The 22,229-nt window shown below is 44.2% G+C and overlaps 1 protein-coding gene across 1 annotated transcript in view; it reads left to right on the top strand.

The window, feature by feature from the left end:
- Nucleotides 1-22,229, top strand: part of LOC148538677 (uncharacterized) — a 73,803-nt gene that overhangs the window by 28,977 nt on the left and 22,597 nt on the right. Inside the window, exon 3 of the mRNA XM_088452569.1 lies at nucleotides 13,968-14,200. Within this exon, the coding sequence (XP_088308695.1) occupies nucleotides 13,968-14,200 (233 nt within the window). The remainder of the gene's footprint in view (nucleotides 1-13,967; nucleotides 14,201-22,229) is intronic.

Genomic DNA, 22,229 nt, shown 5'->3' with positions numbered 1-22,229 from the left:
GTAGATTCTGGCACAAAGCTGGAATCTATTGCACTGCCAGAGAGGAGGGGGCCTGCACAGAACCTGCGCACGGGCCCTCGCCTCTTTTAAGCCACCTCTGCGCACAGTGGCTGTGGAAATATATGCACAGGGTCCTATACCTGTCCCCTTTTCTTAATGTAGAAGGGATTGCTTCTAATCCTGTTACTTTTAGGGAAGTGACCTCTCCCCCATGTTGATCTACAAAGTGTCTCGAAACACTGTGAAGAAGATTCTTTCTCAAAATGTTCCTCCTGTGTTCTAAAAATCTTTCACAGAGGTTTCTTATTGTCCTTCCCACATATTTAATATTAACACAACTACATGTAAGCAAATACACCACATATTTAGTATTGCAATTGATGAATTGTTTAATTGTAAAGCTTTTATCCAACCCTTCAATAGTGGTTATCTTTTTGTCTGTATGTTGACAATTTGAGTATATTTCTTGCATAAACAGAGTTTATGCAGTCTATACTCTGTCTCCTCTTGAAACTTCCTAACACTATCATGAAAAGGTTGTACTCAAGTCAATTGTTTTAATCATTGAATTAATAACAGCTGTAATAGATGTAGCCAACTAAGAACGCTACTTAAGTACATGGATACTGCAATACTTTACTCACCTTGAAAAAGATGTCCTTGAGACGTTGAGATGCGTAGGTATTTTACATGTAACTCTGTGATCCCGTGGACACGGCTTATTTCACTACTATTTTCCATCCAAGGACTTCGTTACTGCTCGCTGATCCTCTCCGGCTAACCAAACACCTGAGCAGTGCTGGTTTACCCACTGCTCCTTAGCCGGAGTAACAAGCCTGGTGCTAATCGGAGGAGCAGATTGACCGCTCACACTGCATTGTTGTTCCGGCAGACCAGACACGAGAAGGGACTGCTGAAAGTAATCACGGGCACACAAGCAAGGGGGCTGCCTCACACATAAACAGCTGGAGCTGTACGTGCAACAGAGTGGGGCCCATAATACCTGATTAATGCGGCCCCTGGAACACACAGGCAACAGTTATCTGCTTCAGTCGCTCCCCGCTGGTCGGGTTGAGCGTATCGCCATCTGGGCACTAAGGATCATCACCTCTCAGCCCCAGCTGTTTGCCCCCATACAGGACAAGAGTCTGCAGGTAATACCAACTGACTGACAATTTACCTCCACTCAGTGTACGGGCCATTATCCATTTACGACCGATTAGTGGTATTAAATACAAAGACTGCACCTATTCTCTTTGTAGAAAAAGAAAGTTCTCAATACTTGGCCACAATCTGGTGATCCTACATTGAAAAGTTACATGTTTTCATTATTTATAAGATTCATTTAGGTTATCATCACTTCTTTATTATAGAATACATGTGATGTTTACCGCTGTTATTACTTGTTCACTTGTTTTATAAATAAATGTATTTCACATTGTTTTACCATTGACTTGAGCACATTAACTGATACCCCCAGCCTTTGCGACTGTGTTCTTCCTTACATATGTTTTCCTACTTATGAGGGTGACTACCTCTTTGAGTCGCATCAAGACTGAAGGGATCTTTTAACTCTTTAGCGCCTGGGTTTTATTTCTGGTTGTTCCCTTAATAATATTAATAAAATTGCTTTTAAATTAAACCTTTAACTTTTTTTAAATAATGCTTTACACTGCAAATTGTGTTCTGTCACATTTTTCTTGAGAGGTTTATTATATCAATCTTTTATTATTATGACAAGGTTAATGTTACAGAAGGAAGCAGGGTGTTAACACTTTAGATTCAGTGTAATCTAAGTTAGTTTATAAGATTTACTGTTATTTTCCTGTGACCTAGATATGTGGTGGCTTTTCCTGTGGGAAAACCTACTGATTATGAATGTGGAATGACTAATGTCTCTGGGTCTGCACAGGCTCTGTGAGATTGCTTGAAAAAATAGAATTACAGCTGGTGGTTGAGCTCTGAGGAGGATTCAGATTATACATAAGGAACACAGCCAAGGTTCAGCATTTCCTGGACAGAACAGAAATGTTGGCAAAGGACATGTTGGCTTCACAACTAGTGTCATACACTCATGAACTGACTTTATTAATGATTTGCTTATCTTATGCCATGGGACTGTGATGTTCTGTACACAGTGCCAACTCCAAACCCTGGTATATTGTCTCAGACATCTCCATGTGTTTGCTTACAGCATGAGAAGAACATTCACGTGTACATCTCATCAGTTTGTTCCAGGCATGTAATTGTTTATTCCAATATTTGTATTCTTAATGTATTTACTTTATTGCATTTAATGCTCCAGAAGATAAATCAGTTACATGTAATTAAGGTTGCAGAGGGTACTCTATGTTTTTTTTTTCAAACTTAATTTCACTTTGTCACCTTTCATTTGCTCTTCAAAGACTACAGGGAATTTTCGGTCACAGCAGGGAAATAAACTAGATATGTTCTATCCTGTTTTCCATCAGCATATTGTAAACAAACTGAGACAATTGATTTTACGGGGACAAAATAAAATCTACATTACATGGCAAGAAAAAACGTATTGATGTGAGTTACAGATTACAGTAACAATTGGTATAATATTATGGGGGGGTTGTCGGGTTGTAAAAAGCAACGCTTCAGATCGAGTTTATGCCTTAAGGTGCATACACACACAACGATTTTTTGAACGATTATCAATAACGATATCGTTTATGGTTCAAAAAATCGTTCACTTTCTGAGATAAAACGATGAACGATTATCGTTCATGTGCGTTCACATTTGTAGTTTGTTGTTCAGTCAGACAGACCAACACAACGATTTTCAGTAAGGGAATATGCAAAAATCATTTGTAGTTCAAAAAAATCGTTCATTACATTTAATAAATGAACGATTTTAGTAAACTATTTTCGTTCATTTTTCCCTTGAAAAAATGTACGAAAATCATTTACTAAAATCGTTAATTTACTAAATCGTTGTGTGTGTATGCAGCTTTACAATTAAAAGGGCAATGCTTTTACTAGCCGTGTTATGCTAGTAAAATCAACAGTAATAACATATGGGATGGAAAAATGTATGGTATTTAAATTAATAATTCTATTGGGGTTTCAAACTTTGGTCGAGCTATAATGTTTAAAGCCCTCGAGCTGTGTCAACATTAGAGGTGTGTAAATATGGACAGGCTGACTATAAGAAATCACATCCGATGTCAAAGTGTATGCAATTGTGATACATGGGATTTAAATATCTATAGGAGAATGGGTAAATTGGAACTTCCTGACTCACTGAAGTTTAATGTTGCAGCCAACATATGCAGCTTAGAACAAAACAGGAGTGAATGCCCATTGGGATACTAAGGGGTATATTTACCAATTATCTGGACAAAGCTCCAATTATTATAACTTTTTATCGTAGTATATATTTACCAAAAAACACATGCAGGAACAGGGCCTTTGATAGGAGCCTGTCCCTCTCTCAGATGTGTAAAAAGTAACATGATCGCTAATGCAATCACTTTACTCCCAGGTTTGGACCACGCATGTGCTAGTGGACAGTACCGGGGAGGAATCATTTGGATCCCTCTCCCAGAAAATTTTGCACAATGTAGCCTATAGACTTTACATTCAACAGCTTGCCAAATGTCACAGTTTATCAGCCCCCTATGGTGCTGCTTTTGTGAATATAGCAGAGTTTGTGTACACACCAGTGGATGCCTTACTAGGAACTGCCCAGATTCTTAACCAGTGGAGTGGTTTATTGGAAACACTCTGTGCTGTCGGGATGTCATTTAAATTCCAGCTGTTGGATGCCAGCACTCAGAATTCAGGCGCTGGAATCCCGACTCCAGTCAGAATTCCGGTGCCAGTATCCCGTCCGCCGGCATCCTGATGGGAAGTAGTGGTGTTAAGGGGAGGGTTAGGCACTAGTGAGAGGGTTAGACACTAGGGGGGAAGGGTTAGGCTGCAGCGGGGGAGGGTTAGGTTTAGGCTGCGGGGATGGTTAGTTTTAGGGTTAGGGTTAAGATACTTACTGACAGGTGTCGATATACTCATCCTGTCGGGATGCTGGCACCGGCATTCTGGCCACCGGGATCTCGAGTGCCGGCATCCCGTACCCAACCCATGCTGTCTTCTCTCTGTGTTCTATGGCAGCTTATGATGTGCATGTGCCTAAGATTGCGACTGTGTGCTGCTCTGTGCGTTCTAGTATCTTAGGGCTTGTGAACTTGTAGCCTTTGTATCTGGGCCCTTAATCTGTTGGAAATGTGTGTGTACAGCCTTGAGAATGTAGCAGAGTTTCTGTACACCAGCAGATGCCTTACAAATAACCCAGTTTCTAGACCAGTGGAGTGGTTTATTGGCGTTACACAATGTACAGCTGTACTCACTGTTAAACACACTCTTGGTTATGGAGCAGAGCTTATGCGAAGCGGGGTGTCTTACAGCTTACCAGCTGGTGAGTGTATGCAGCTTGCGGGTTGCGGGTGCAGACTGCTAGAAACACTTCTGGATGAAGGTAATCGCTGGACTCAATGGGGCTAAGTGGAAGACTACTGTCTCCCACTGCGGTGCTCTAACACAGTGACAACATGGCGCCGCACATGCTCAGGATGGTGGCCATCTTGGAACAGGGTATGAAGCCTCCCTAGGTAAACATGGAGTCTGCACAGTAGTCCACTCCACTTTCAACAGAAATCTGAATGAAAACTGCAAACCCACGTACATATAATCATGACTAACTTATGAGGGCACTGGCCATACTATGTGACCAATGCAACATTTGTTCTGAACCCTGTGCTCTTCATTCAGACAATTAGTTCTTACCAGGTACTATGTCTATCTGCCAACTGTACATATTGAGGTTTGTCCAACAGTTTCTGCATACGTTCCTTTAAGGGGATACATACCAATCTAACAACAAAAATACATCGGGGCTGATTCTGAGACGGATGCAGCTGCATCTGTATATTCGTTTTTTTGCTACAACTGTAACTCTATGCGACTGCCGCTACAAAGCCCTTCCCTTGTGTACATCCGTGTTCCCGAATGTGCAAGGACTGAGACACCTACTTTCAGTGTCCGCAGACTCCAGCCCTATGGCAGGTGCAGTTTCTCAGTCGGAGTATGTGTGTAAGTAGTTAAGCGCATCTGGGGCTGACTCAGAGATTGAAGCAAATGCTGGTATGATTGCGATTCCTTACGCAGTGGCTGTGTGAAATTATGCAAATATAGCAGCTACCTGGATTTGTATTGAGATGCCCACTGACGTCTGTGCAATTCCAAGCGATTGCATACAAAGACACAGTATTGGTCACAGATCAATCAACAATTGGTCTTCTAAATAACCATATGGTCGCGAGAATGGATGTGGGAACAGAGACGCCAGAGTCATTTTTACTGCGTATGGGATCGCAGTCACAGGGTGAGAGGCCCTGAAACGTTTGCGACACGTCTGTGTTTGAGTTGCCACCCCCTGGTGCTGCCTACAAATGGTGCCTTCCTGTCAATCACATTGTGAATAAATCCTCACTGCGAGCCACAAAGACAATTAAACCTGACACATACGCAGTGCGACTCAGATGCATGCGCAGATTACTGATAATCGCTCAAGTGCTTAAACATCGGCATTCTGTCCATCTTTGAACCAGGCCCTCTGTATGCAACACACCCATTGTGCATTGTAGTGCAGCCGGTAGGCATCTCAGTAGACAGTCCATCAACTGCGGCCTTAGCATACTTTTGCAGTAGCGTCTGTGTGGACACGCTGCCCTCCTATTTTCTTAGGCCTTATACCTCCGACACCTCCGCTGTTGCTCTCCAGCCCTGCTAGGCTATGAGTTCAGGGCAAAATAAAGGTCAACATAAAAACATAATTACTGGCTAATCAAGAACTAACTTTACACTGCATGTAGCCTTGTTGCATAAGGATAACTGTAGAAGTGCTTAGAGGAAGTAGTGGTACAGCATATTTATTAGGTCTGATCTGTATAACTTCCCACTGTTGGAACAGTCAGTCTTGCTGCTAAAAGCATTCAGCAGCAACATAAAACCAGGATCCATGCCACCATACACCTTAAATAGTGAGAGTAAAAGGTATAGTAGGGATAGGGCCGGCGCTACCATTAGTTAGCTGCCTAGGGCGCTGGTACCTGGGGGTCACCATTGTGTCCACTTCACAGTAAAATTAAGGATTACATTTTTAGTGTACACAGTGCTGGCGCCGGCCGTGGGTTTTATATGCCACCCCATAGTTGTCTTTATAATGGGTGCAAGGTGTGCCCACCCGGCACCCATAGGTAATTATACTTACCTCCCCTCCTGAATTCTCGAAGTACTGCTCCACAGCGCCGGAACGGCACTGCAGAGCAGCAAACATTCACTGGGAAAATGGCGGCGGCCATTTTCCTAGTGATCTGTGCATGCGCAGAAAAGATGTCCCCCGGAAAGTAGGCTCGGGTGCCATTTTCCCGGAGACCCGCGCATGTGCAGTAGATTCTGGCATGAAGCCAGAATCGACAGCGCTTAGTGCCGCTGAGCCACAGACACAGAGGAGGGAGCCCAAACGGAGGCTGAACACGGGCCACCTCCTCTCTTAAAACGCCCCTGTGCCACCCTATACCTTCACCTGGCTGGCCGTGGTCTGTGTATGTCAGTGTGTGTCACTGACAAGCCACCTGGCTGGTTGTGCTGCTGCGTGCAGGAATCCAGCTCCCTGACTCCAGACACAGGACTCACATCTGTCCTCTCTCTCCCTCCCTCACTTACTCCCTGCCAGTGACTCAGGGGTCTATTTACTAAGGCTTGGATGGAGATAAAGTGAACGGAGATAAAGTACCAGCCAATCAGCTCCTAACTGTCATATCACAGGATGTGCTTGAAAAATTACAGTAGCTGGTTGGCTGGTACTTTATCTCCATCCAAAGCTTAGTAAATAGACCCCATAGTGTGAAGCTCCACCTCCCCAGACAAGAAGCTGAAGAGATCATGGAAGGAGGTAAGAGAAGACTGTTGGAGGAGAGGAGCACCTGCATAAACAGAAAGTAATATATGTTATGTGTATGTGTGGCTTTTATGTCAGGTATATTTATATATTTTTTTCCATTACATTTGGATCCCACTAATGTCCCACACACTAATACAGACTTGCCTACTCTCCCCATCAGCAGTAAGGCTCCAGAACCTCAGGTGGCAATCCGAGCCTCCTGGAAGAGTATTCAAGTCCCAAGTGAAGTGGGCGGTCCGGGCAGCCAATGCCACAATTTGCGCGGAACCCGTCATCATAGCCCCACCCACTGCTTTAAAATTACTTCGGGGTCTATGTACTAAGCAGTGTTAGGAGACAGAGTGAAAAGTGATGTCTGTGATAAGGTGCCAGCCTATTAGCTCCCAAGTGTCATTTTTCAAACACAGCCTGAGATAGCAGTTGGGAGCTGATTGGCTGGCACCTTATCACAGACATCACTTTTCACTCTGTCTCCTAACACTGCTTAGTAAATAGACCCCTATATCTCAAAATTGTATTGGGCGGGTTGGGGCCACAATGACACTATGGTGCCGTCATACACAACGCACTGCCCACCTGTGTGTATATTCGTATCATATTATTTTTTCATTATGTTGGGAACCCAGCTATGCCCCACACCCTAAGGCATAAATTCCCAACATTGGTAAGTATGGGATCATGGCACCATGGCTGTGCTTACAAAAATAAAGGTGTGGCTTCATGGTATGTGAGGCCATGCTTTATTGCATGTAATGTTTGTAGTTACACCCAGCTTTCTTGTCACACTGGGGACATGCCCAGCGTTCCACGATCTGCTGGCTGTCCCCAGGCTTAATTGGTGTGTGTGTATGTATGTATGTATATATATATATATATATATTTTTTTTTTGGCGTCTGTGTGACTTGGAAAACGTCATACATGTGTGGAAGGACCCTGAGATGATGCATCACTTTGCTCAGCTAACAGTTGGAATCCTCCCACAACTAGAAATCATGCATGTGGTAGCAGTGGAGCCTGAACCGAGTTTGGCATCAGACATCACTGCATCTAGACTGCAGCCTCGCCAGCCACTTAGGAGCAGGTAAGAGTCATTTTTATTTTGCAAAAGAAATGTGTGTGAGGGGCTGGGAAGTGCTTGTTCTGAGGAGAGCAGGGGCGGATACTGCGTATGCTCGGGTCTATAGGAACAAGTTGCCCATGCCATGTTCCTGGTAATTTTTTGTTCTGTGCATGCGCAAATCCCTGGGAAGATGGGGGCAGCACTATTTTCCTGGGGATTTGCACAGTGCTGACAGGGGACTCCGGAGAGGTAAGTACACTACATGGGTACAGGGTGTGCGGTGTAACTCAGGGCCCGTGTGTACTATACATCCTGCACCCATTACAGATACACCACTGGAGCGGCGGTAGTCTGGAGCTTTTCCTAGGGCAGCAATAAACCTAGCACTGGCCCTGAGAAGGGAGCTTCTTTGCCACCACTACCATCCCCCTGGGCCTACCACAACCATGCCTGTTCATCTTCCTCTTCACCATATCTGCTTAATCTCACATAATATAATATTTAGTTACTCATCTGTTTGAAAAAGCCAGTACTGGTGCAGCATAGATGCAGGTGTGGTGTTCCACAGTGCATCTAGTGCACAGAGCACATGCTCCACTTATTCTACCCGAGCTACAACCCAGGGCCGTAGCTAGGGTAGTGCGGCCGGTGCCATCGCACAGGGCACCACAGGTCAGGGGGCGCTGTTTCAGCCTGTCAAATTTTTGTTTATTATCATTCTTGCTTGTAGCTTCCTCTTATTTCATCCCCAGCATCTCCTGGCCCTTCCCCATGAAGCCATCGCCCTTTTTTGGGTGCATTATGTCCCTCTGAAAAATGAGGGGGGCGCCAAAGCTCTTTCTGGCACAGGGCACCAAAAAGTCTAGTTACGGCTCTGCTACAACCTTACACATTTACTTCATCAGTAGGCCATGACAACATGTTATTACATATAGAGGAGGGGAAAGCTCCAGAAGGATATAAAATAATTATGGTCAAGAAAAGTGCCGCAGTAGCAGCTCTATGGAAAGGTGAGCTATGCAAGCAGGCAGTGTAGCATCATCATAGAAACTAGATAGAGTCCTATAACAAGAATATTTATTGCCATTCATAGCTTCATATTTACATGATATAAATACAATTGGGAAATGAAAGATATACTGTTAGAATCCCTTAATAAAACCCTTATTGCAAATTTGGCAATTATGGTTTCAGTAACAACATGAATATAATTGATATGTGATCTTATTATATTTGCAAAAGCATGGTGTGGCAATTGTTCTTTTATGTATTGCCCTTCAGTGTCCGCTGTGCCTATCTTCTCAGCACTTATCTACAGGAGACTGGAAGGACATGTTTCCTGTTTTCTGTTACCTGGAAAGCTTGTTGGAAAAAAGTATTTAATATCTTGTATGCTCAAAACGATATGTTAATCACTCTTGAACAAGGGAACATCAATAACAAGGAAGGTTAAACTTCAAGTTGCAGATATTTATTTTGCAAGCACAATCAGTAATATAAATGGATGATAAATAAAAAATGCTAATACATGCTGATGCCTTAACCAGGAAATGTAGTCTTTCAATCCTGCATAATCGGCATAGGAACAATGACTGAGGCAGTAAGGAAGACAATATTTAGTAAGGCATCCTTGTGTTACTGCACTCAGACACTCCTCCGACATTTACTGTTAGGAAACCAGCAAATGTTCTGGTGCAATACATAGCTGCTAAACATGCGCTAAAGAAGAAGTGACCACTCACAGGCATCTGACTCGCTGGACCTCCCTGCCAGGTCTCCAGGCAAGTGTCGGACTGGGGCATTAAGGATCCACCAGGGAAAAGGAATGAAGGAGCCGCTAAAGGGGCGTGACCAGCCATTGGGTTTGTGTGGTTATCAACTGCAGGGGTGTGGCCAAAGAGCTTTAGAAAATTGTAGGGTCTATGTACTAAGCCTTGGAGAGAGAGAAAGTACCAACCAATCAGCTCCTAACTAATTTTTCAGCTGTTGTAGCTGCAAACTGCTGTGTGAAAATACGCAAATGTCGCAGCCGCTGGGAGATGTATTGAGATGCCCATTTGTGGCTTTGCAAATTCAAGCATCTGTGTGAAATTTGGCAGCATCTGCGTACAAAGATGCAGCATGAGTCGCAGATCATTCATTTGTTGCAGTCCTGAGTGAGTCTATATTCCCGCAGAACTGTAGTGTGAACCCAGATGCCAGAGTCACATTTCTTGAGTACAGGATCGCAGATGCAGGGTGAGATGCCCACAAAACGGTCGTGATATGCCTGCGTTCTTTGCCTCAACTCCTCTTTACCTCTCTCAATGCTCCCTGACTGTCAATCACACTGCATACGACTAAGTTAATGGTTCTTGGCGCATTTATGCATTGTGACTTAGAAGCATGCGTGGTTTACTAATAATCACTCAGCTCTGTAAACATTGGAGTAGTGTACAACTCTGAATTAGACCCATACAATCCCCGACATGATATATCGTGCTGATGTTCCAAAGATTGCATAGTGTGTATGCTTGAAATCATGTGTTCTGGGATTGCATGCATGTAATGAAATTGTATCGCCCATCGTATTTTTTGGTACATTGTTCAGGTGCACATGTGGAACCCTACTGGTACTGTGCTACACTTAGATGGAGTACCCGAATGTACTGTCTCTCACCACTTCACAGTGTCTCTCCTTTGTTCCGGTTATGGCGTGGGTATGGTGTCCATGACCAGCAGGGCCCCCGAATACTTGGGTGCTTAGCACGAAGTACCTGATGGAGGGAACACATATGGACAACAGGTGCAGTGCAATAAAGAAATGTTGGGCACCAGACCATCTCATGATGCAATAACAGGAACACTTTATTTACACTCCTCCATATCCTCCAGCACAGTAAGCGTAACGGTTACAAGCTCTACTTCACCAGCTTCCTCCAGCACAATACTTACAGGAGATGGTAAATGCTGTATTTTAAGCTTAACGGTTACAGATTGATTAGGTACGTTCCACTACAAACGGACACCTCCAGCATAGTCTTACACAAGTGACACAGCAATGTAGCATATATCCGGTGTTGCTGGGCTCAGTAGTTCTACCGCAAGCCAGTCCAACAAATACATCACACAGCATACAGGGGACTCCAGATTCGAAGTTCATTGCACTAGTCTCAATCCTCACGGGAAACTCCTAACGTGCGGCACATGCCATTACACAGGGACCCTCTCTCTCCTTCCATCACCCCGCATACACTTTCTTCAGGCATACTGTCCTGTATATCCCAAGACTTTGCCTCTAGTACATGTCCCACTATCCAGGGACTTCTTCATCTGACGTGCTGGCAACTTAATGCAGACCAATAACCCTTTACCTGCTGGGCTTCTCTACTTCAGCGCATGGTTACTCAGGACTTCTTTAATGGGACTCCCCTCTAGCCATGCTGCCATCTTGCACTGTCCCCTCCCTCACTATGGTGCACTTCTTCAGGGGCTATCAACCAGGGATTCAGCATTATGCATCAGACACTCATCCTCTCAACATATGGGCTGTCTTTTCACAGGAAATATCTCATCTTCCACTGTGGCACCAGGCAGCACTTCACCTCAGATCCTCTGCAGTGACTTCCTCATCCACATTCTGGCTCCAGCTGCTACCTCTGCAGCACTCCCCAATACTCTTCTTATAGGGGCTCAATATCAGCGGGGTCTGCTCTTTATCTGCAGGTCCCTTGCAGGACTGTGGGGAGAGGTGACTCCCCCCCTTGTCTGTACCCAGGGGCCTCTCTAAGATCCCTTATTTCTAGGGGCTTCTTGCAGGGGGGGGCTTATCTTACAGGGGAATTCCCCTTGTACATATAATTGGTGGCTCATGGCAGCCACCATGCACTCTCCCCTGAATGCCACGTACCACAGGACCTCCCTCCTCATGTCCCACGGCCCCAGCATAAGATGGCCGACCTCCTTCTCCAAGAGGACGCCGGGAACCTGAGTCTTTATAGCCTCAGGGCCCAACATCACAGGCTGCAGCCACGGCCGGGATGCATTCGTGCCTGCCGCGAGGCCATGCCCCCTCTTAGTCCTCCGAGGCCACGCCCCTGTGCACCCTGCTTCCTCCTGCCCTCCTGGTGATTGATTGGATGATGTCACTGGGAGGTGGGGCTTAATCGTGGCAGTGCTTGTGGGGGCGGAGCTTAAGCCAGGCGCTGCCGGGTATTACACACCTAGCTTTACACTTCTATGACTTGCTAATATAACCCACTGTAACCTATGCAGTGCACCCTTGATGACTGCCTCTCCTGGTACTTTCAAGGGCCGGATGAACAATCCGTTGAACTATTTTTGCAGTGGGTATCCTGTTAGTCACTTGTCATTTCATCCTTGTAAGTCTAATTTCCATGTATAGTATTGCTTATTGCACATTATAACCAATGTAGTGCATCCAACATGGCTGCCTCACCTGGTACTTTATTGTATAGAATGAACAATGCATGTTTATGATGATTTTGCAAGAATCAAATCTAGTATTTTTTATCTCCCCCCATTATGTGTCATCCATTCCAGGCAGTGGTGATTGCAGGATGGGGGTTGCAGCTCTTACCAAAAGTGCCAGGGGGGCGCCATTCAAACAAAATTAAGTCTGCACCAAATGCTGCTGCCAGGAATGATCATTCAACTCACCAGGGAAGGATCAACTGGATCTCTGTGTAATTGACAGGCCCATCTGATTAGCCCACCACCAGACTCCTGTATCCGCTAGCTACCATTGGCTAGTTTTGGCACGCCTTTTGATAAAATAATAAATGCTTCCTGTAATTTAAAAAGAAAACATTTTTTTTTAAAACAATTAAATTATTTTGCCCATTTAATATAATGAATAAATAATATTGCTCTAATAATAAAATTAAACAATAATGTTATCAATAATATATTAATAAAATAGTATTTCCCTCATAAGAGAATTATCAGTGTTACAGTATTTGCCTTTATATTCAGTTTTGTGATTGCTCTCCTTCTGATTGATCAGAGCGCAAACAGCATGTTTTCTGAGTAATTTTGCCTGTCACATCCACCTCATTTACCTGTAGTTGTCTGTCTAAAGCCGTTGCTTAGTAAATATGGAGTTTCTATACTTCTAAGGTAAAAACATCAATGGCCAGTTGTTCACTACAGTCTTCATTCTCAATGATTTTCTGTTGATCGGGCTTTAGTAAATCATGGCTCTTGAAAATCACCAAAAAACAAAACTGATGCTTAGTAAATATACCCCCTAAAGGGCAGATATATTTAGCCGCATGATTCTGTCAGACCCTCACGACGCGATAATGCTACACTTTTTGTCCTGCCAGGAAAACCTTGCTTGCTGTTGCTCTTGTACCTGGCATGTGTTCAGCTGCACATGGAGAAAGCTTCCAATGGGATTGAACCTGACCCTAAGTATGTGATTCGCTAAAGGCTGTACATTCTGCCAGCCTGGTAGATTCATATTCACCTAAACTATGAAAAAAATGTTTATTCCACTTCTGTTTACACAAGAGGGAAATTATGGTTTAATCTAAATTATCCCAGATGAAGAAAAAGTTATTCCCTGCAAAATTCTCAAATGAAAAATATGCAATCCACTTGTGATCATAAAAGTGTAATAAGGGGAATAATAGCTGCAATAACTAAAAAAAAAAATAAGATTAAAGACTAATATGTGGGATTGGCATTATGAGGCTATTTAGCTAGATATGCAAAGCTTAGCTTTTCAGTGTTTGTCTCTGTTAGCAAATACCATCAGCAGATGCTTTCCTCTTTGTGGAAGCCTGGCTGGAGAGGGATTTCCTGACCCCCCCAATTACCCCCAATGTACTGTACATAACTACTCATCACGTTATATTGCAATAAGGAATGGTAATTAAAGTGAAAATAACACTCTTTTTGTCTTCAATCCCCAGGAATGTGCAGGCAGACCCAGCGACAGGGGAGTACAAGGGGAACACTTGTACCAGGCCACAAGATTCTGAGCCCCTCATCTCAGGAGCCCATTTCATGTGTCCTCCTTGCATCTGCAACAGTGACACACAGCCACAGACAGAGAGAGGGAGGCCACAAGCAACCCGGCATTGCACTCCTGGGTCAGAGTGGAGCCGGGCCTGAGCTTTCAGGGAAGAGGAACAGCAGGCAGCAGGTAAGTGTTGGCTGGGCTGGTGAGACAAGGGTTGGGTGGGGGTTGGGGAGGCTGAGGAGAAAGTGGCAGGGGTGTATAGAGCTGAAGACTCTTGCAGGGCTGGGGTGAGGCTGAGAGACAGGAGATGGGACTGTGAGATGCAGGGGCTGGGGTGATACTGAAAGACACAGCGGCTGGGAAGACACAGGTGATGGGGCTGTGAGAAAAGTGCTAGGGGGACATGAGTGGATGAATGGAGATGGAGAGACATATCGGGGATGAGACTGGAGGCACAGGGATAGTGCTGGGATAGAGGACCCCAAAAAAGTGTGCGCTGGGCCCCAAGATTTCTGTTGCTGCCTTGTATGTCCATGTATTTTTGGGAAAACATATTCTCCCTCCTCTGTATATAATCTCAAGATGTCTTCCGTGTTTGGCCAGAAATTCAAAAAGCTGTGAGGTGTCCTTGGTGTATTTTGACTGAAGGAAATTATTATTTTATTTATTGTTAGCATAATAAGGCCTTTTAGAAGATGCTACACATATGCATATCATGTATACGATGTAACTTTCTTGGGATGGGAATATAATAATGAGTAGAACTGTCAAGAAATTTTACTTTAAAAGGAAACATGAATATTCAGAAACATTTACCTAGAAGATAGAACATAGTAGAGAAATATTGGCAACAAGTAAGTTTTCTATAGCTAAACAGTTGTGTCTAAACAAAATGTGAGTTTTCATAGTTGTTCAACAATGTTAACTGTTTTATTGTTAGTTTGCACTGTGCGAGTGTAAACCTTTGTGGGGTTCTCCTAAATACATGTGGTTATACTCTTTAGGTATCGGTGACACTGTTTTGGGAGGGTGATTTCAGTAAATTATGTTGTGGGAAGCAGGGCTGGATTAAGGGCTGAAAAGGACCTTATGCGAGAAGTGGAGGAGGAGTGTCCAGAGCTGGAGGGTGTTGCCAGTGCCATATGGGTGAGTACGCCCCCTAAATTATCAGCCCAAATGTCTCCTTAAATATAAAAAAGCAGAAAAATTGCATCTTTTCCAGAGGAGCATACACATACAATTTTAATATTTAGAATTTATGGCTAGCTGGACGTGAATGTTGGTTTCCTGTCAGTTTCAGACAGTTAAGGGGGGTATCCACTACACGATTTTAGCAGGCGATTGAATGATAACGACATCGTTATCGTTCATAAATCGTGCACTGTTTGGTCGTTAATGATCAATGATGCGTGCTCCAGCTGGTCGTTTGACGAGACTCCAAGGGATTTAAGTTAATCTGAGTCACTAAACAGGATGGTGGGCAGTCTAAAAAAATTGGGGTCCTAGTTCATTGTTTATGGTTCCCATTATAATTTATGGTTTTGTTTAAAATCTATAAATATGTTGTCAGCATGCTGTCATGATGATAGTCCTATTTTTTCATGTAGTCCCTTTCACGCCATTTTAACACTATTCTAGTGGGAATGTATTATCTTCTTGCAGCTGCCACCAAATCATGTGTACAAAGTGTGTACTTGTCGTCAGTAATTTTTTATTTAAAACAAATACTATATAATAGAGTATATTGAGCCACACTGTACATTATTAGCAACAACAATAACTTACAATTGAGACTTCCTCGACACGAATGTGTAATGTAATGATGTCTAGTTAACAATAATATTCTTATGTATAGTTTTAGAAAGGATATTTATTTTCCTTTCGTTTAGTCAGTCTGCATTACGATTGATGCGACCATAGAAAACACTTACTTTTTATAGCAAACAATGGCTTTTATTTTTGACAACAGTCATTGTTTTACAGACTGAGACATCTGAGCTTATGTTAGAGATTGCTTTGTCTTTGGTAGAGCAGCACTGCAGGCACACAGTAATTTTCTATCTATTTACACTAGATATTAAGTGGCAATTATGTTACATTCAGAAAAGGTTGTGTTGTAAATCTTTTTTTCTTTCTATGTTTTATTGAACAGGTCTACTTAAAATGTTCAGCTGAACTAGCGTGTTTAAGAAACAAATGACTATGTACAGTATGCATTAGACTAGATATTTAAGTCAGTATCGCTAACAGTGCAGATGTCACAGTGATTATGGGTTCCATCTGGATCAGGGGAGTTACATAATGCATGTGTTATTGTGAATGTTGTTTAATGCTTGAATGACTTTAAATTAAGTTGCACAGTGACAAAGCTGTGCCCCAGGGCCCTGGGACATATTGAAAGATAAAGGACCCATTTTTTCTCTTTTGTCTTCTCTATCGATCACCTATTGACCGGCCTGATTCAGCAAGGAACGCAATTGCTAATACTCACGCAATCGGACGATTGTTGCGTACTGCGCATGCATATGCATCTCAGTATGCTATCGCAGTGGCTACGCAGACCCATCTCAGAGTGATTGACAGGAAGTGCCATTTTTGGGTGGAGACGGGGGAAGTGGTCGGGGAAACGCAGACATGCCAGTGCGTTTCAACGCCGTTGCATGGGCGCGCAAATATTATCCACTGTGATGCCATACGCAGCCTGAGGTATCATAGCATGCGCTGAAGTTAGCAATTTCTGAGCAAGGTCAGAGCTTGTGCAAGTGTGTGTGATGCTGAGATGATACTCGATTTTACCGATGTATTCGCAGTCTTGCTAAACATTACGGATGTGTGTAAGTAAAGTGGGGGTCCTTCTGTAGTGCTGCGGCGGCATTGCGATCGCATTGAACTAGCATACTATCACAGTTGAACTACGAGCGTAATCGCTATTGCATTCGCAGTTGTGATCTGTTATGAATCAGGCCCTTTTCCTTCTCCCCTCTATCTTATTCCTGTTTCCATAATAGCTTTTGCCTTCAGTGGTTCTGCCATTGCTTGAGATGCAGGAGAACATATTCTATGTTCGGTTTTGACCAGATTACACTCGGATGTGAAAAGTCCTCTTATTGGCTGTCTAGCGCTCATGTGTTTTGGATAGCCAATATGTCAGATCCGAACTTGTGATAAGTTGGCGAAAAGATCCGAATCAGGACCAAACCACTCATCTCTAGTTTTTGTAGACAATTGTGTGATGACATCAGCATAGATGAGCTCACCTATATCAATTCATATAAAAGTCTCCTGACAAACAGGGTACAACAGAATGTATATAGTGCTATAGTATAGTACCTAGGGGTCTATTTACTAAGCCTTGGAAGGAGATAAAGTGAACGGAGATAAGGTACTAGCCAATCAGCTCCTAACTGTCATGTCACAGGCTGTGTTTGAAAAATGACAGTTAGGAGCTGGTTGGCTGGTACCTTATCTCCGTTCACTTTATCTCCTTCCAAGGCTTAGTAAATAGACCCCCTAGAGGTCTAGGGGTCCCTCCGTCGCGCATGCGCACGACGGAGGGACCCCTAGAGTCCCGTTCAGTCCTGGTAAGCAGGACAGGTCCTAATACTGTAGATCCTGAACCTGGGGAGTTCATGACCTGGGGAGTTCACAGACATATCGCATTGGCTGTGCTGTACAGCCAGTGAACAGATATATCTGCAGACATATCTGTCCATCGGAAAGTGTGTAGGGCGATCAGCCGATTGCCCGTACACAGGGGTGCAGAGAGGAGGGGGGGAGCCGCTAGCGGGTACTACTTACCCGGGTCCGGCACCGCTCCCCATCCACAGCAGCCCAGCACATGCTGCTGTGTGCTGGGCTGCACTGGGAGACTGTCCAAGGCTGCTAAAGCAGCAGCCCGAGAAGTCTCCTATGCCAAAGGGGGGATCGCCCCCTCCCCAGCGCTCAGCACCACGTCGGAAATGTTCCCCCGCAAAAAAGGGGGTGGGGCCACGCCTCCTACAATTAAGCCACACACCCCTACCCGCCCCCAGCCCGGCTCGACCCTCTGCAGTAGCAGATGATGGTCTTTCAGTGTGTATGAACGAACATCATCTTCAGATATATCTGTCAGGTGTGTACCCACCATAAGTCATACACAAAGTGGCTGTAGATGTGGGCAGCCGCAGAAGCCAGATTTACTGCCTAAAACTAATGTGAGATGGCCCATCCTAGATGCAAGAGATCCATCAGAAACTGGTTTCCCTTCTCCGTCTGCACAATTCAAAATAGCATGGAGCTTTCGATACACACCCACGACTCTCCCATGGCACTCCCACAGGTCAGGGTAGTTCCATTGTCACCATCTATTTCTCACCCTGAAATGCCCAATTTTTCAGACAGACAGATCCAACCAAGTTCAGTCTGGCTAAGAATAGGATGGAGACACACAAGAATATATAAAGTGCTGTGTACAAAAACTCGCCATTTGCTTCCCTGCAAAGAGACCTGTCCGACTGAGAATCAACCCCATACACTGCTGTGTAGACTATGCACAAATTGAACACTTATCACTAATTATAAATCCTTTTATCAGTTGCAGTCCATATATTTTAGCATTTGCTTTGTAGGGAACATGTAGAAATGGTGTTGCTCATGGGACCATTAATAACAAGCCTTTGGTGATAGGAGCATTTAGAACATTTCATCATTATTGGCAAGGCTGAAATAATAACATTGCTCAATGTTTGCAGACACATGATAATGAAATCTGTACACGTACAAGCTGCTTCTTTTTTGTGTTGTCTTACTAAATTGTTGGAAATTACTATGAGAATGTTTATTTCTATAAGTATATGGGAAATGCGACATCTCTTGCTTCCTGAGATGATCCTTTGAAATGACAGAAGACAGAAATGAGTCTACATGATGTAGGGCAGCACAGACAGGCCCGGCGATAGGGGGGGACTAGGGGCACAGGAGGGACCCACACATAATACCTTCCTTAATCACTGCCTGTGCTGCTGCATGATCAGGAGGGCACAGCAGGCAAATACACTTAAAGTGCATGTTGTCTGATAAAGGGATGTAGTTTATATGCCGGCAGTTGAAATACTGACTCCGGAATCCTGCCGTCTGGCAAAATGCAGAAGCTGATATCCTGAAGGGGATCAGGAAATCGTCATCGGTATCGCATTCACCGGAATGCCAAACAAAGGATCCAGGTAAGTATCAGAGCATTAGTCGCGGATGGGGGGTTAGGTTTAGGTACTCCCGGGGGAGAATTAGGGTTAGGCCCCTCCCCAGGAGGGTTAGGTTTAGGGTGCAGGAAAAGGGGGTTAGGGTTAGGCACCACCGGGTGGAGGTTAGAGTTAGGCATCCCTCATGGAGGTTAGGGTTGGGCACGACTAAGGGAAGACTTGGGTTAGGAATGGGAGAGAGGAAGGATAGGGTACTTACCAGCCTTCGTCAGGAGCTTCAATAGTTGGGCTTCCGGGGTCGGGATTCATACCCAACCCCTGGTAAGCTTACTGTAATTAAACTGTCACAGGGTTGCATCATAACTCTTTCAATCAGTTCTAGTACCAGGTTTCCAACTGATTCATAGTTGTAAAGACATTTCAATAAGTCATCAAACACACAATCTGCATAGCAGAGCTAAGCAGTAATCTAAAAGCTTGTCTATATTCAAATATTATAAACCTATTTCACCTCAATTACTTTTTTTTGGCGATGAAAACAGACACTGCACATCTCATTGCTTTCTAGAGCATTGCATCCACTATACAATTATCTGTCAGATATCTGTCCAATCTGGCTGGTTGGAATAAAACCTGGTAATGTATGGGAGCAAATGACAGTCGATCATATGGTTTTATACACTGAAAAAGGACAAACAAAATTGTTCAAATTGGTTACATTTGTGTGTTTTAACCAATTTGTCTGAACAACCATTTTTGTCTGTTTTCCAGTGTTTGTGAGCAAATGGACAATTATCATTTGCTCCCCTACATTACCAGGTTTTCATTAAAACCAGCCAGATTGGACAGATATCTGACAGAAAATTGTATAGTGGATGCCCAGCTTTAGATAACTACTAAGTAAAAGTTCTCACTGGTCCCATTACTCGGAAACCACCAGAAGTTGCTCACCTCCATACACACAACTTTGAGGATGTCTTTGTCACGTGGCCACCTGTAAGTGTTGTTCACTACAGCTATTACACTCGCTGGAGCAAATTAACTTTGCAGTATGTATCAAACTGTCCGTCTGTCGGGTGGTGTATATGTATACTTAAAAGGCACCCAATGTATCTTTGGTGGTTCTCATAATTACTGCCCATGTCTAGCATGAACCTTTTCATCCTACGAAAGGGAGTGCTAAACAGACAAGTGTCCCCGAACAGTCAGGTTTAATTAAAAAGTAGTTTGGTGTAGTACAGACACAGACCTAGTAGTGCAATACAATCTCACTGTGGAATGGGCACCAGATCATCTTTTCTAATGGAGAAATTTACCTATGTTTAATTTTTGCTCTTCATCACAGACCGTGGTTGCATTAAGTATCGCTTAGCTATCATATATTAAATTAAGAAAGCTGACATTCTCGATGATTGGGACTGTCACTATCACTCACTTTCCTGTCTCTTTACTACAGGGATCAGTCTACTTGACCTGCTCTCACATCTCTCACATCAGTGTATCTATTACCATTAGTTATTGTAACCTGTCACGCTCAACACTTTCTGGTGGACATCATGTACATGCACACTTGCCCAATAAAAACAATGCTTCCCCCCACAACTTAACAATCTAACTTACCAAGATTTGCAGTGACAAACTCTAACCTCTGAGAGTAATTTCTCATTGTTTTATAAATTGGATAAGTACAACAGGCCATACACTGTGTTGCACATGGTAGCCTTAATGAACCAGGAGATAACCATGATGTCTCCTGCATTAACAAATTAATCAATAGATAAGGTACTTTAAATGCTGAAATCATGCAGAAACTATTGTTTCCGCACAGAGCCGGCCCTAGGCATAGGCATTCTAAGCAAATGCCTAGGGCATTCCACGGCTCTGCAGTTGTCCCCCCGCCACCACCGCGACGGAGCTCAGGGCCTGATTCAGACCCACTCGCGAGCGGCTGTCCGCTCACAAGTGGGTCGATGGTGTGCACTGCGCATGCGCACGACGGAGGGAGCTCCGTCGTGCGCATGCGCGAGACGCGATGAGCGAAGGACTTTCCTTCGCTCGTTGTGTCTGATCAAAGGGGGCGTGCTGTCGATGTTGATTGACAGCACGCCCCCTTTGGTGGGCGTGCCGGGGGCGTGCCTGCCAGACGGAGGCGTTCCCAAGGGAACGCCTACCGTCAGAAGCCGGCCCCACTGACATCACTAGTGATGTCAGTGGGAGTGATTTTGGCTCTGATAGAGCCAAAATCACTCCTGGCCTTGCGGTTGAAAAACTGAACCGCATGCTTCTGTTCGCACTGGCGATGGTCAAGACCATCGCGACCATCATCCTACACGCTCGTATAGGCTGTGGGTGGTGACCCACAGCTATACGAGCGTCCAGGAGGACGCTCCATATTTATGGAGGTGGGCCCTGATTCAGAGCGAGCGCTCTGGTCAGAGCGTCCGGCTCTGAATCAGGGCCTCAGCTCCGATCCTCTCAGTGCAGCGGTCAGGTGGGAGCCAGGTCAGAATGAGCTTCTGCATAGAAGCTCATTCTGACTACAAAGGACACGGAAGATGGCCGCTGCTGCTAGAGGCCGGCCGCGGCCACTCCTCCCATCATCCTTTGCGGAGAAGAGCCGTGACAACTCACGGCTCTCCATTTTCCTGGCCCCGCAACCATTGGACCAGGCAGGCACCGCTTCACCTGGTACTGCAGGCAGTAACTGCACAGCCCAGGACTTCAGGACAGCCCCGTCGACTCCCACTCCAGCCTGGCTGACCAGAGACAAACAACAAGAAGAGTCTCTTGGTAGTTAGTTCAGGCTGGGAGAAGGGCAGCGCTGGGGCACTCACATATGCATACTGTATATGTGTGGCTGTGTATGTGTGTGTACAAGTATGTATATATATATATATATATATATATATATACACACTGTATATTTATGTATATGTGTGTGTGTATATATATATATATATATATATAAGTGTGTGTGTATATGTGTGTGTATATATATATATATATATATATATATATTTATAGATATATAGTAT

The sequence above is a fragment of the Taudactylus pleione genome, unplaced genomic scaffold (genome assembly GCF_031769625.1).
Source record: "Taudactylus pleione unplaced genomic scaffold, aTauple2 ptg000038l, whole genome shotgun sequence".
Lineage (NCBI taxonomy): Eukaryota > Metazoa > Chordata > Amphibia > Anura > Myobatrachidae > Taudactylus > Taudactylus pleione.
Note: the sequence above shows the minus strand (reverse complement) of the source record. Positions and strands in the feature narration are given on the sequence as shown.